This window comes from Balearica regulorum, chromosome 4, assembly GCF_011004875.1.
Source record: "Balearica regulorum gibbericeps isolate bBalReg1 chromosome 4, bBalReg1.pri, whole genome shotgun sequence".
Lineage (NCBI taxonomy): Eukaryota > Metazoa > Chordata > Aves > Gruiformes > Gruidae > Balearica > Balearica regulorum.
In genome coordinates, this window is record NC_046187.1 from 71,655,290 (window position 1) to 71,669,005 (window position 13,716).

The 13,716-nt window shown below is 40.4% G+C and overlaps 1 protein-coding gene across 2 annotated transcripts in view; it reads right to left on the reverse strand.

The window, feature by feature from the left end:
- Nucleotides 1-7,683: 7,683 nt before the first annotated feature.
- The window catches only part of DOK7 (docking protein 7), a 68,669-nt gene continuing 62,636 nt past the window's right edge, over nt 7,684-13,716 (reverse strand). For both annotated transcript variants that reach the window (XM_075752594.1, XM_075752593.1), the window contains exons 11-12: nt 10,810-10,962; nt 7,684-9,189 (exon numbers count right to left, since the gene is read on the reverse strand). In XM_075752594.1, the coding sequence (XP_075608709.1) occupies nt 9,053-9,189; nt 10,810-10,962 (290 nt within the window). In that variant the 3' untranslated portion in view covers nt 7,684-9,052. The remainder of the gene's footprint in view (nt 9,190-10,809; nt 10,963-13,716) is intronic.

Genomic DNA, 13,716 nt, shown 5'->3' on the forward strand with positions numbered 1-13,716 from the left:
GGGGTAGCGGTTGTCTCCATGTGCGGAGCTGCGTCAGCACAGGCACCTCTCTGAACAGAGGTGATGGTCGTACTGTGCAGCAGTGGCTGTACCATGTCTTCTTCACCCAGCATGCCGTGGCGGCAATCGGGCCCAAACGCCAGGTAGGCTACAGCAGAGAGAAGGCTTGGCAAGCGCTTCAAAGTACAAAAGGCTGAGAAAATATTTACGTGGTACAGTAATTTCAAATTGGGAATGAGTCAGATCATCAGTGGCAAAGGTTGGAGACTGGGATCAGCACAGTCACTTTAGTTGGTTAACATTACTAACTAAAAGTTAACTAACATTTAACATGTCCCAAAGTTTGTTCACATAAACCTAGAAGAGAAAAAAATATTAAACGGGAGTGGCTGCTGCCCCTGAATCCAGCTTCGCCCCCCCCCCCAAAATAATCTGTAGCTGGGTTGGAATCTACAACAGCGCAGAGAAGACACACAGAATAGTCTCCATGCCCATTAAGGCTCTTTGAGGCTTTCTCTGCTTTTTGAGATCTGGTGAGTCGTAAAGTCTGATTTCACTCTGGTTTCTACAGTCTGCACCTCACGCACGTCAATATATGTACAAGTCAGTTACTTATTGCAGGTTTTAAGTCTCCAAAGACAATTCGTATGGCCAAAATAAAAGTGGGTAGTCTTTGAGGCATTGCAGATTAAAAAAAAAAAAAAATAGCTTGAGTCACCACTCTTGTGTTTCTGTAAATAGCAACAAAAATTCAAAGCCAAGAAAAAAAGGTGTAAATGAAATACATCTACAGTCCTGTACCACATGAAAGTTGAATAATGGGGTTCGGAGGTGAGACTGCATGGCAGAGACATCTGAATAGGAAAGAACTAACACCTTTTAAACAGTGGTTAAACCTTCTCTTCCTTAACTGTATTTTATCTGATCCTTTTGTAATTATTCAAATTACCAAGTTTTTCAAAGCACTCTGAGAAACAATTTGAAATACAAAAGTGGGAGCAGAAGAAGGAGGAAAGAACTGCGTTTCTTAGGGGAAACAAAAGATCAGAACATTTTATGTTTTATACAATCTGTCAAATTCTGCCCTGAAAAAGAACCTCAATTTAAATAAACGTGTCAGTGATTTCACATAGGACAGATTTTATTTATTAAACAGCTTGGGGGTAGAAATGTGAGGGAAGGCATTAAAGACAACAAAAATAACCAAGTCTCTTAAAATAAACACTATGTCCTACATGCTGGTAGAGTATCTCAGATCGCATCATTCTACCGAGACAAATAAGGAACAGCCAGTACAGCAGCTGTATTGCTGTAACGATTTCCCCTCCCCTCCCAAGGGATTCTGATGTCTAATAGGTCAGGCAATGGCCAGAGTATTTAAATTCATCGAGTAGAGATCATTTACGTTTTGTAAGCTGAGATGCCATCTGATTTCCCTGGAGGGCTCTCCTGCTTGCCGTGTGTCCAGCTCTCTCTTGGGGCTCCCTCCGGCCGGGGAAGCGCAGCCTTTGCACAGAAGGTGACAGCACGACAGAGAGCAGCTTACCTTCCAGGACGTGCCTGCCTCCACAGCTCATCTTGGCTGAGCGTTTGAAGGTCTTCGCGCCCTGACCGGGGAGCAGAAGGCAGCTCCAAGCACCCAGCTCCAGAACACGACGCAGACCTGTGTGTGCGCTGCCTCCCTCCAGCACGGCGGGTCTACAGCTCTGCTTGACCAGGCATCTCGCCTGCTGGCCCTAAAGGCAGCTGGCGGGCCCCAAACGCATCATATGCGCAGTGCTGCCATGTACTCCATACGTGAGTTTAGGTGCGTTGGTGCAGTTACACTACGTGAAAGAACGTAGGTCCCCAGCCAGGATCCAGCGTGCCGCAGTGCCCAGAACCCAAAGCACAGCCCCAGGAGCCAGGCTGCTGGGAGCTCCTCTGCAGCCCCTCGCCCAGGAGCCCAAGTACAGTGTTCGGCTCGGGACTAACCCAGGCAGAGGTGACACACCGTTGGCGTGCTTGGTTCACAACTCATTCTTCATCCACAGGCCTTCCCTGTCATCAGTTGGCACTGCTTCAGATGTATTTGGGATTTGTTTAAAACGTGCCATTTCACACACAAAAATCTACCAGTAAGTAATACACAGGCAGTTCTAAAATCATTTTTTAAATATGACTTTTCTTTCCATAGCATTTAATTAGACTAGATGAAATAAATTAAGAAGTAATGAAATGTAAGTCAATAAACAGAACGGCCCCTTGCTTTCAGTGCAAACAGGCCTACCCTTGTAACAGAGAACAGGGAGCTATGAAAGACGAAGACTGCATTTTCCTTACACGCTATGTTACCTAACAAACAGCTTCTGAATACCAGAATCAACATTCCCAAATACAACACACCATTAACATGTATTTCAGGCCATTCACATAGCACCTGTTGGGAAGCAGGTGGTTAAATCTATAGGGAAAAAAAAAAGAAAGACTGTATGGATTTCCTTTGCTAGTAGCCACAGTCATAAAATGGAAGCATTCATAAAATCTGTCCACTTGAGCCAAAATAAATTTACAAACTCTCATCCACAGTAAATATTTCAGCATTGCTGGTCCAGTAATGATTATAACCCAGTTACAATTGGGTGATTTCTGTAGGGCGAGTGAGTGTTGAATCACTTTGAAATAAGCCTCTTACTAAAATAAAATGCTATTTAATGTTCTGCAGTTGTAATTTTCCAGGCAACTTACTTTAAAGGGGGAAGTGAGATACATTATTTTAAGAAACACACTGAGAACTTGAAACCTGCATGCGAAACACAATAGTTTGCATTGCTTGGCATCAGATCTGGGAGTCTTACCTCAAAATTCAAATCTCAGTTTCAACCTCAGGAAGACATCTGAACCAGAACCATTAGCTGAATGGTCCTTCGAGGGGGAAAGGGTCCCTTCTCCAACCTCAGCTCAGGTGCAAGTTCTGGGACTCCCGTTTACAATTCTGAAGGTGCCCGGTCAGTGTAAAGAGCCTTCATCCGTACCAGATCCTGGGGCTGTTGACGATCTGGTGTTTGCTCCATTTTGAAGTTCAGGAGAACAAAAGTGGAGTGAGAAGAGCTATGTGCAAAAGGTGACATCTCCAAGAGAAGAGACTTCCATGGCAAGAGCTTAGGAACCTGGAGTCATTTTCTCCCAATTTTTGCAAGGAAGTTTTCAGGTTATACCTTGTTCCTAATCTGAACTTAATTGACAGATTCTGGCGTGAAAAAAACTTTCCAACAGTCTGAACACCTTCCACACAGGTAAATGTGGCCTGAAACACTTGAGTTACCCTTCTCCAAACAACCAATAATGATGATCTATACAGGATACATATGTTTTACACCATGTTTGCATTAGCCTCACTCTGCTGGTGTCGCTAAACCGTTTCACACATTCACTGTAAAAAGCACAGAGATGGCAAAAATCCATCTAAAAGACCAGTGCCTGGGCTTTCCATAGACCTGATCTATCTCTAGCAAATCTCCCAGCTGTTGTAAATAACACCAGCATAGCCAAACACAGAATTAGATGCACCTTGGTGCTCTCTGTGTCAAAGCAGGGCCCAGCTCCCACCATTCCTTATCCAACGTATATATAATTAAGCTTTCATATACTTTCCACAGAGGAGAAAAACCAGACTCAGAGCATAATTCCCTCCAAGGTCTAGACCGTGTATACAGTACAAACGTGAACCATTTGCATGAGTTGATGCAAGGACAATGACAGTCTGGCTCTTTGGAGTGGATGTTGGCGTTAACCATCCCAGAGTTTCCACTCCGTTCCTGGTAGAGACGGTGCCAGCACATCTTCTGTTTGAATGAGGACACAACAGCAACCTCAGCCTCTTCCAGGACACTCCTCTTCCTTGCTGCAACCACACCTTGTACAAGAAGCAACAATCCAGCCGGCAGTCTCCAGCACTGGCCCAAACTACAATTTACAGACTCAAATGCTCTTCTGTCACCCCCTCGCTGCCCCTCTGTCAGGACAACAGCTGGCAAAGGACAACTATTGCTTTCCAGCTCTCTGCTGACACCTACCTACTTCTCCATCAAACTCCCGGTATGAATTTTTCCCGCGCTTCCCAGTTTGTGTCCAGTTCTGCGGGCCGCTGGCAGTAAAAGGACAAAGAGCGTTACCGCAGGCAAAGGCAGCCCACGGGGTACATCGTCCAGCTGTAGCAGGGACACCGATGCATGATGAATCTGAGCAATTCATTATGTAATAAAACTTTGGTATCCAAAGGCCAGATTCCCTTCTGAGCATGCAATCTGCTCTATTTTCTGTATATGAACTACCCATAAATTGCCAGCGCAGCCCACAGATGAGTAAAATTTAACTTATACAATAGCAGATGCTAGGGCTTTTTTTACAATTTTTTTTTTTTTTTTTTTAGGGATTTCACAACAGTATAATGTGATGTAGAGACAAATTACTGTCATGCTACATCTGCTTTCTGATCCCACCCCCCCACTGCACATTCCTCAAATAAGTTGACACTTATTATTTCAGTAAAATGGTGATGTTACATAAGCCTCTGTGTACACAGTGGGATAATAAATTTGAATTATTTCTAGATGCTTTGATGCAGACAAATGTTTCAAAGCTAACTTTCACTCACCCTAAAGTTTTTACTAAAAGTTTACTCGGCAGTTACACTTTCCTAAACCTGCCCACTGCCTTATAAAGCTATTTTTTGTATCAGGATCCAAGATGTGAATTACATTTGTTTTCCTGTTCTTTATGTTTCCAGCCTCTCAAAGAAAGTCCACAGGAGAGTTGTTTCTAACCAACCGATCATCACTGTCCTAAGCCTCCGAGGGAGGCTACCCTGAAGCCTGTCATCTTTCAGGAAAAGCATAACACTGAACTCATCAGAACCCATCCAAATTTAAAAAAAAAAAAAAAAAAAAAAAAAAAAAAAAAAAAAAAAGCACCATTTTTCCTTAATTCTACTCACCTACACTAAAAACACACATGCTTACAGAACTCCTTACAAATATCCATTTAAGGTCTTTTAACTCTTCCATCCTTACCCTGCTTTGTTTGTTCTTATGACTCTATGATGCTAAATTAACATTTTCTTTCAGCCTAGATTGCAAAATAATGCTTGTATGACTGGCCAAATGAAAGCTGAGCATCTTCCCAGATAAAAGGTGACATAAAAATATAACACAACACTGTCATCTGAAAAAATGCATCATTTAATTGAAACAAGTGCTTAGCAACCCATAAAATTCTGTCTTCTTCCTATGGTCACTTTAGCACAGACCGTGTGTGTTATCCCAGACAAAGAGCGAAGGTACTTACGGACGGGTGCATGTTTCAGCACCTCATTAAAAAAAAAGTAATTGCTCATAACTCAAATTTGAGTATCATTTTCCAGGCTGCAGTAATTAAAACTCTTTTGTTTACAGCAGAGAGGAAAATGAGGAATTTTTCCAAGCTGTTTGCTAAAAACAACTCTTGAGGCAGATTTTCACATGCATGTAGATGCCTGAAGACATCTACTGGCATTTTTCAGGATCAGGTGCCGGAGCGCATTAAAACCCAGACAACTATTTGCATTGTTGGGCAATTAAATGCCTCCAGACTCCAGCCCTCCATCCTGCAGCACACGTTAACTTGGAGAAATGCCATCACCCGAATACTTGCATACAATTATGTTCCATAACAGCTTAGAAATATAATATAATTATGTTCCATAAAGCCATAAACCTGACTGAAATAGTAGTTGCATTTGGCAGTAACCTCCTGAGTAGGACTATGAGAAGGACACACTAACGCTCACGCCCAAACGCTGCACTTGCCGACAGCGTGTTTCCTCATCACTGAGAGAACTTCTGCCATGTTAACGTACTTCAAAAACATCTGGCAGGAGTATCGGCCACATCACATTGTTTTGTTCTTCTGATAATTAGTTCCTGGTGAGGGCAGGAGGAGATCTGACCCCAGTAGAATACTAAATTAAAAACGACCAAAGCCTTCGTCTGTACCAGCAGAAGCTACAAATCGCATTTCTCTCCAAAAGCGTGGGACATCTTTTGGGGGTTTTTTTGCAGAGAGCTCTGAATCTGGACTCATCACCAGCTGTATTTCAGATCACTTATGCACAAGATTTATGCCAGGCATGTGAATAAACCCCTAACTAAGTATTCCTACATTAACAGCGGTACTAGAGTTAACCCCTGGAAGCTACATGGTGAGCACAAGCCTGCTCATAGGATTGTGGTTTGACTTCCATTTTCCCAAGTTTGCCACTGGAAATTGAAGGCACATTATTTTATTTATTTAAGAAAAATGTTTTCCATTTCTGGGAGCTCCTGTTGTTCAAATGAGAAAACTTCAGTTTCTTCAACAGAAATGTCAAGCCTGTAACTTGGCAGGGAGGCCTGCAAGGTACTATAAACACAGCCACCGACCAGTTTTTAATAGACGCAACAATCAGGTTTGGCCTCCTGCTTCAGCCTCCTGAAACATAACTTAGTGTGTGAGAATACGAAGTGAATTTAAAAAATAAGTGAAAGTCATCTGTTCTATTTGTCGTATTCAAGCTAAGTACAAAAAGAGAAACGGAAGTCTAAAAAATTAATTACTTCATGTGTGGAAAGCCTTATAGGATAATTATGTTAATATTAAAAGAGGCAACAAGTATAAATTTACATCCAGCCATCTGGCTAATCCTAGCTGAAGTTACTACGACATACACAAACACACGTGCGCAGAGAACCGTGTGCATGTAGAGATTCACAGCCCTGTTCAACCTGAAAAACACATATTTAAAATTGTGACTCCTCCTGTAAGGCCAGCAGCAATCCAACAACCTTTGCTATTGTGTCAAATCTTTATCCACGCTGCAAGTCCAGGACTCAACGCAAGCCATTTTGTGCAATGTACAGAAAGGCACTCTTTGTAGACGACCTGGGTAATATATTTTCCTGGTAAACAGATTCTTAGGATAGAAACGTTGCAGCTTCATTCTATATCATGATGGAAAACGTTGCATTTCAGTGCATCAGGCAAGCAATGCTCATTTTAAATATTAAATGTAAATAAGCACATAGCAAGAGATTGAACACTGCAAGTCCTCCAGCGGAGGATCCTTAATTGAACAGCAGTTCGGTTAGATAAACCTGGTGCCAAGGAGCTGTAAGTCCAGGCCATTGCAGTTGTACTGAATATGTCTTTACAAAGCAGTTCACCACTGTCTGTTTGCCAAATAAGAAAACTCTTTTAAACTAGGAATCTCGTAAGAAAAATTTCTTTTCCCTTCAGAAATATGCTAGGCTGATAAACAGAAACGTACATCTTAGCACAGCACAGATGACAATGGCAATTGTCAACTCTCAGATACTTTTTTTTTTATTTGAGAGATTTACATTACTGTTGAGGCTACATTCAAATAAATTCATAGGCTAAATTCTGCCTGAAAAACAAACACCCACCTCTCCCTCCAATCACTTAGTGAAACCCTCATTGGCACAAAACGTTCACTCAGTAATACAAATTATAATGCATATCTGAAAAACAGAATTGGGCTGTGATATTTTATCTTAAGAGGATACAGTCAAAAAGTCATGATACCCAAGATACCACTCCCGATAACTTCCGGAAGCCAAAGCTGTTATGTTATTGCAGGCCAAAATTTTGATTTTTTTTTTTTTCCCCCATAAGTACACTGCTTTGTTAGTGCAATGTCACTGCCATAACATCTTATTTAAATAACATTTTGTATCAGGACAAATATGTAGAACACAAGAATTACATAGACTATGCAACACAAAAAACTAAGTTTTGAATCGTACAATCTCACTGTACAAAAGCAAGATGTCAAAGACTTGTGGATAAACCTATGTTACACCAGAGCATCCTGTTGTGCCTCAGTGCTATAGCATCTGTGAAGACATCATGCTCTTACACAGACCTGGTTTTATGCTATTTAGGGACAGCAGAGGATTGTTCAATTAAAGTTTTAGCCTCAGGGTGGATATTCTGATGCCGATGCTGGTTTGCACTAGGCATAGTTTTGGAGATACAAATAAAGGACTCAATTTTCAAAAGTTAATATTTCTTTTGAGTACCCTGATTTTAAGATATTCTGCACAAGAAACCTGAGACCTGATTTTCAAAGTGATATGTATGTTCAACTCCACAAAAATTGCTAAGAATTACAGGTACTCAGCAACTATGAAATCAAAGCCTATAGTGTCTAAAACCATAAGGGTTTTTAAGAACAGAAGCACCTAAAATGTCCCTCCAAATTACTTTGGTTTATAGGCATACTTAAATTAAATAGCTTGTTTGTGTGTGCTCTTGTCTGTATGCATACATATATATGCATCTCTGGCACTGCAGCTTTTTAGTCTGAGCAACTTTAGCCAAAGCTACAGAACTCTTGGTGAGGTATAAAACTGAATTATTCACAAGTAAAGTTAATCATGTCCATAAATAAGCATATACATTGCACAAAACTGTGCCTGCAAAAAAATCAGGCACTGAATTTTCTTGCTTTTATAAGAGCCATTAATATATTAATAGAGGTTTTACACATTTTATACACTCAGATATATACATATATTTTATCAGTAATGTGTGCTTACATAGAAACATACATATGCATACATGCAACCGTATGCGTACACGTACCACACACACACACTCTCACATTCCCATTTCCACACACATTCAAGTTCTTTATTTTTAAAGAAAATGCCACCGTTTAATAAACCCTGGAATTGGTTCCAGGTTTCTTCCAGGACTTTAGAATGATAGAAAAAGATAACTTACATCTGTTATTGCATATGAAAAATAATCTGGATTTTGCAAACAAATCAAAATCAAAAGAAAGACACCCCCTCCACACCCTCCTCATGCTACCAGCTTTCCAATTAGGAATCAAGATATTGGAATGAATCTGGTATAAATGCAGTAAGCAATGGCAGCTCTTGTATGACTATTTTTTTACCATAAATGTGAATCTTTTGTAAGATGAATTAGTACCAATTTATGGTGAGCTAAAAGTTCTTTCCTAGAGAGGTCACTGCTGAGGCCCTTTCTTCTTCTGCTCCAGCTCCTGCAAGCGTTCCTCCCGGCACTGAGCGTGCTGCGTTCCCACTTTGTGGGCTGTCTCGGTGGCTGCAATGTCAATCTGCGCATATCGGGATGATCCACTCCCTGAAATACCAAATGAAATCATGTAAAAGACTACACCGCTCATGTATTCCGGGGTAAAACTGACCCAGATTTAAGCTATTGAACACTGCTTCTACAGATTTCCTAGATGATCTTCGTTTGGTCTTAAAGCAAGCTTTATAAAGGGAGTATGATGATAATAACAGCTAAAAAACCGACCAAAACTCAAAAGCTTTGTTATCTACATATTTTAGCTATCTGGTTTTCCTCAAATAAGCAAATGAACTATTTGTATTTCTGCCCCAGGTTTGAATCTCCACTCCCACTCCCCCTAGAAGACAAAATTGAACTGAGCTCTCACACTTCTTGGAGGCTTCATCAGCTTCATCAGTCAGTAAATGAACATCTGGTATTTGGAAAGAAAACACCACTGGCAGGGCAGTTGGCAGGGATTCTTTGTCTGGATATAGGCACTCTGTGAACGTTTACCAGATCAACCACCTTCAGCTTTAGACAGAACGACAATTTAGTCCAATAATTGGCGATAAGGAAGATAAAAGCTGCTCAGTCTGTTCAGGAGCAGAACGGTTCTGTATGGGTGCAGACATACAACTCTGGAGGCTGGGAAAACTTTCGCGTGAAAAAATAGTGTTTATGGTCATTAGAGGCACCTTCAAAGTTATACAAGTTGAGCATGGGTTGGTGGTTGACATTTAGGGAAGTTTATGCCAGTTTCTGGAATTTGGCCTTTCATTCTTAACACCTTGGTTCACTGTCTTTAAAATGGGGGTAAAACATTATTTTTACAGCTCAACAGGGTGTTGTACAGAGAACTACGTTAAAGTCTAGAAGAAGCTTAGAATTACTTAACTAGAGCCAAATAAACATTAAAAAAAAAATCAACAGAAAAGTGCTAGCATTCCAAAGTTAATAAACTTGCTGAAATTAAAAGCATAAAAATTAAATTCTCAAAAGCTGAAAACTATACATGGAAAACCCATCAATACCAAGTGTGAGCAACTAAATGCCAGATCCTGATTAGGGGCTTTCTGTAAGGAGTAATGCATCTCTGAGTGACAATACATAGTAGCTATAAAGCATGTTTTTGTGCTAATCATCCAAGTTAAGCATTAGAAGTAAAATACCCAGATCCAGACAAATTAATTTTAAAAAAAAAAAAAAAAATCAAATACTTGGGCTGGCTTCCTCCCTGTAGCACTTTCACAGGTCCTCATGGAGAGCAGATAGAGCACTGTTCTATTCTCGAGCATTTGCTGCATGGCTCCAGAGTGAGTGTCTTCAGGAACAAGCCCTGTACACCTACACCCACAGCCCTGTTTCTGAAGCCAGGCAAGAAAAATTAAATAAGGGTAGTCCTAATATGTGCAATGAAAATTACTGTCTGTCAAACTCTGCAGATACAGGAGGGAGTGCATATACAATGCACCTGTCAGAGGGATGCAACATCTTATAGAACCTCATTACTTAAAAATGTTTTCCAAAAGAGTTGGCTGTTACAAGAACTATCTCACAAACGTACCAGGTTACCGTTACAATTCCTCTGTTAGCAAGAGCCTATGGGTAGATGAGAAATTTAGATTCCAAATGCAGTCTGCATTACTGCTTCCTTTGCTGTTTAAATAGTATTGTAAACTTCCTTACCTCTTATGCTTGTGCTAGGTTCTTGAAGTTCCAGTTCCATGTAGTGAAGTTCTTTTTTGGAAGTAGGACTGACAGGAATATTGACATAGGTGGCTGTCTCGCTATGGGGTCTCTCTGATGCAGGGACATCAGCTGAATAACCCACTGCCCCTTCTAAAATAAGCAACATGTTATTATAGACACTGTTTGCAATGAAAAGTAATGCATTTCATAAAAAAGTGATGTTCCATCAAACGTTCTGAAGGCAAACATTTCAGCAGCAACAACTCAGCTTGCCGAAAAGTACCTCTAAACCATCAGGTGCAGATGGGACATGAGGAGACTAAGTTTTCTACAGAAAAGATCCTCAGAGACTGATCAAGTCATGATCTGTGCAGAAGACCACAGACCACAGCCAGTGATCTCACTGTGTTGTAACAGAAAGCAAACATTATGCAGAAATTTTCAATCAGAAGCAATGTATGCAACACCACCTGACAGCTCAGGTTAGTAATGCCTTATATGAAGCAATCTGTTCTAGGAAGATGTGGACTATGATATCATCTGCAAGAGAGCAACCACAATCACTAGAAGTTCAGAAACTATGTCCTGAAACAGGAACTGAAGAACTGTTTAAAGCAAGGGGAAGGCAAACTTGAGGAGACAACGTTGGCAGCTTCCCTGTACTGAGTTGAACAAGATAGGAACAATGCCAAGTGGGGACAGATCAAGTAAAAGAAGACTTCAACTGCAGGAAAAATGTAGAAGATTAGACAGTGGGAAAATCTTTCTAATAATAAAGACCACAAGAACGCTAGAGGAAATCCCACAGAGGCTGAAGAATTTCTGCATCTAGAAATTTCTAAAAAAAAGAGGTAGACTAACACCTACTAGGAAAAAGTTTTCTACAAAGTGATTCTGACTTAAAGACAACTTTTTTATCTACTGGATGACTTCTCAAGACCTCTTCTAGCCCTACTTTCAGTTATTCTAATTGTATCAGAAGATATCTTAGGGAGAAGGTAGAAGGTTTCATTCACTGGCCAACCAAGCATTTCAGCCTTAACTGACATCAAGCATCTACATCGAGTTTCTCAATCCATGAATACCAAAAGGCTTCCCATAATTACCTGGGCTACAGGAGACCCAAATACAAACCTGTATTCCCCCTGTGCTTGGGCAAGGCTTTGAGTCACATTCTCATTGTCCTACTCAGCGGGCTTCGTAATCACCTGCCTGTCCAGTCCAGCTGAAGTTCTTAGACACTTCCTTAACCACTTCCTGCTGTTAAGTCAATTTGGGACAAAGAATTGCAGAGGAAAAATGGTGTCACTTTCAGGTTCTCCCTTTCTCTGAAGTTATCCCATTAAGCCCTTCCTTGTCTCCACACAAAATTCATATCAAAACTCTATTTGTCCAAATTACAGCTTTTCTTTTCTGCCCATTCAGACACTGATGAGATGTAAATGGAGAGGCAGTAGATGATCAAGGATTTTTAGAGCCCAGGAGAGAATGACTTCTTATATCCAACCAACAGCAGCTGTGAATAACCATTAAGGGGAACCTTCTCTTCTTGGACTGTATTATGAATAGCAGAAATAGCTCAAAGTCAGGCAACTGTAAGAGTTGTCAGAGGCTACAGCAGGTTCCAGGACAATGGAATCTCTCCAGGATTAAGCTGTTTAAATCAAAGGAGTCTACTATGCAGTCCAAAATTTTGAAAGCCTGGAAATTTGGCCAATTTTCTGACAGATTTTCATAAAGAAAGCATAGGAACATCCATGAAGTAGCCAAACACTTTTCTGACAGTCAGATTTCAAGTTGTTGTTCCAAAGCCAGGTGTTAGGAACAAAAGGAAAAGGGGAAAAAAAAATAAAAATCAAGCAGAAGAAGTTTCTATATCTTCATCAGACATCATTCTCAGAAATTATTCTCAATTATTCTCTCTAAAGTATTTCAAAGGAATTTGGCCTGACTCTGCCCAAAGGGATTCAGCAGAACCATAGTTTTGAAAACCTGCATCCCAAATAATTAAAGTTGTAAGCAAATGACAGTCTTAAGGACTGACACAGAGTCATGAACACTCATGAAGGAAAAGATAATTTTTGAAGTCTTTGTGTACGCCGTTGAAGTGACATAGCAGGAGTTTAAGTGAAGTCTCCTCAAAGCTAGCTAGTATGAAAACTCCAAACTTCCCTAAAGAGGAAAATAGTTGAAAGGTTTCAGGAAGCTGAATGTCATACCTGATGCAGACAAGCCAAGTGATTTTCCTGAGGACTAAAAAACCACACACGGAGAAAAAAAATATATTAATTGGTAGGGTATATTAATTGGTAATTTGTGCAAGAAAAGCAAAAGAAACACACAGAACAAAGAAGCCTTGGCAATAATCAAATATTCTACTCAAAGGAAAAAAAAAACAAACCAAGAACAAAGTTGGGCAAACCGGAATGGAAGGAAAGGAAAAGTCTTCTGTTATTTAGTCTGCGCTGTCTTAATAGAAACTGTGCTTTCTTTGTAAACACAGAAACACTTGTCTTTTCGTTTTTTCTTCAAATAAAAAACCCAACTCATTAGACACTAAAAACTGGTTTATATTTGCTTGAAGAGAAAGGTTTATCTGAAAAGCACAAGACAGGCAAAAACTCCTAAGAAAACAAGGCACACAGAGAGCGCCATGGACAAAGATGCTGCTTTTGGCAGTCCGTTCTGCATGGACAGAGGTAGAAGATGCTTACAAGAGAGGACAGAGGACCAGGACTTGAGATCATTATGGAAGGAGAATTTGAGAGAAAAAAATGCCAAAATCCATGGTTACAACATTCTGAAAGACTTAGTAGAATATTATGACTGCTTGAAGAGAAAGGGGGACAAGGTAGGAAGAATAAAAGAGAACAGGAGAAGAGAAAATGCAGGGGCACTGAAATG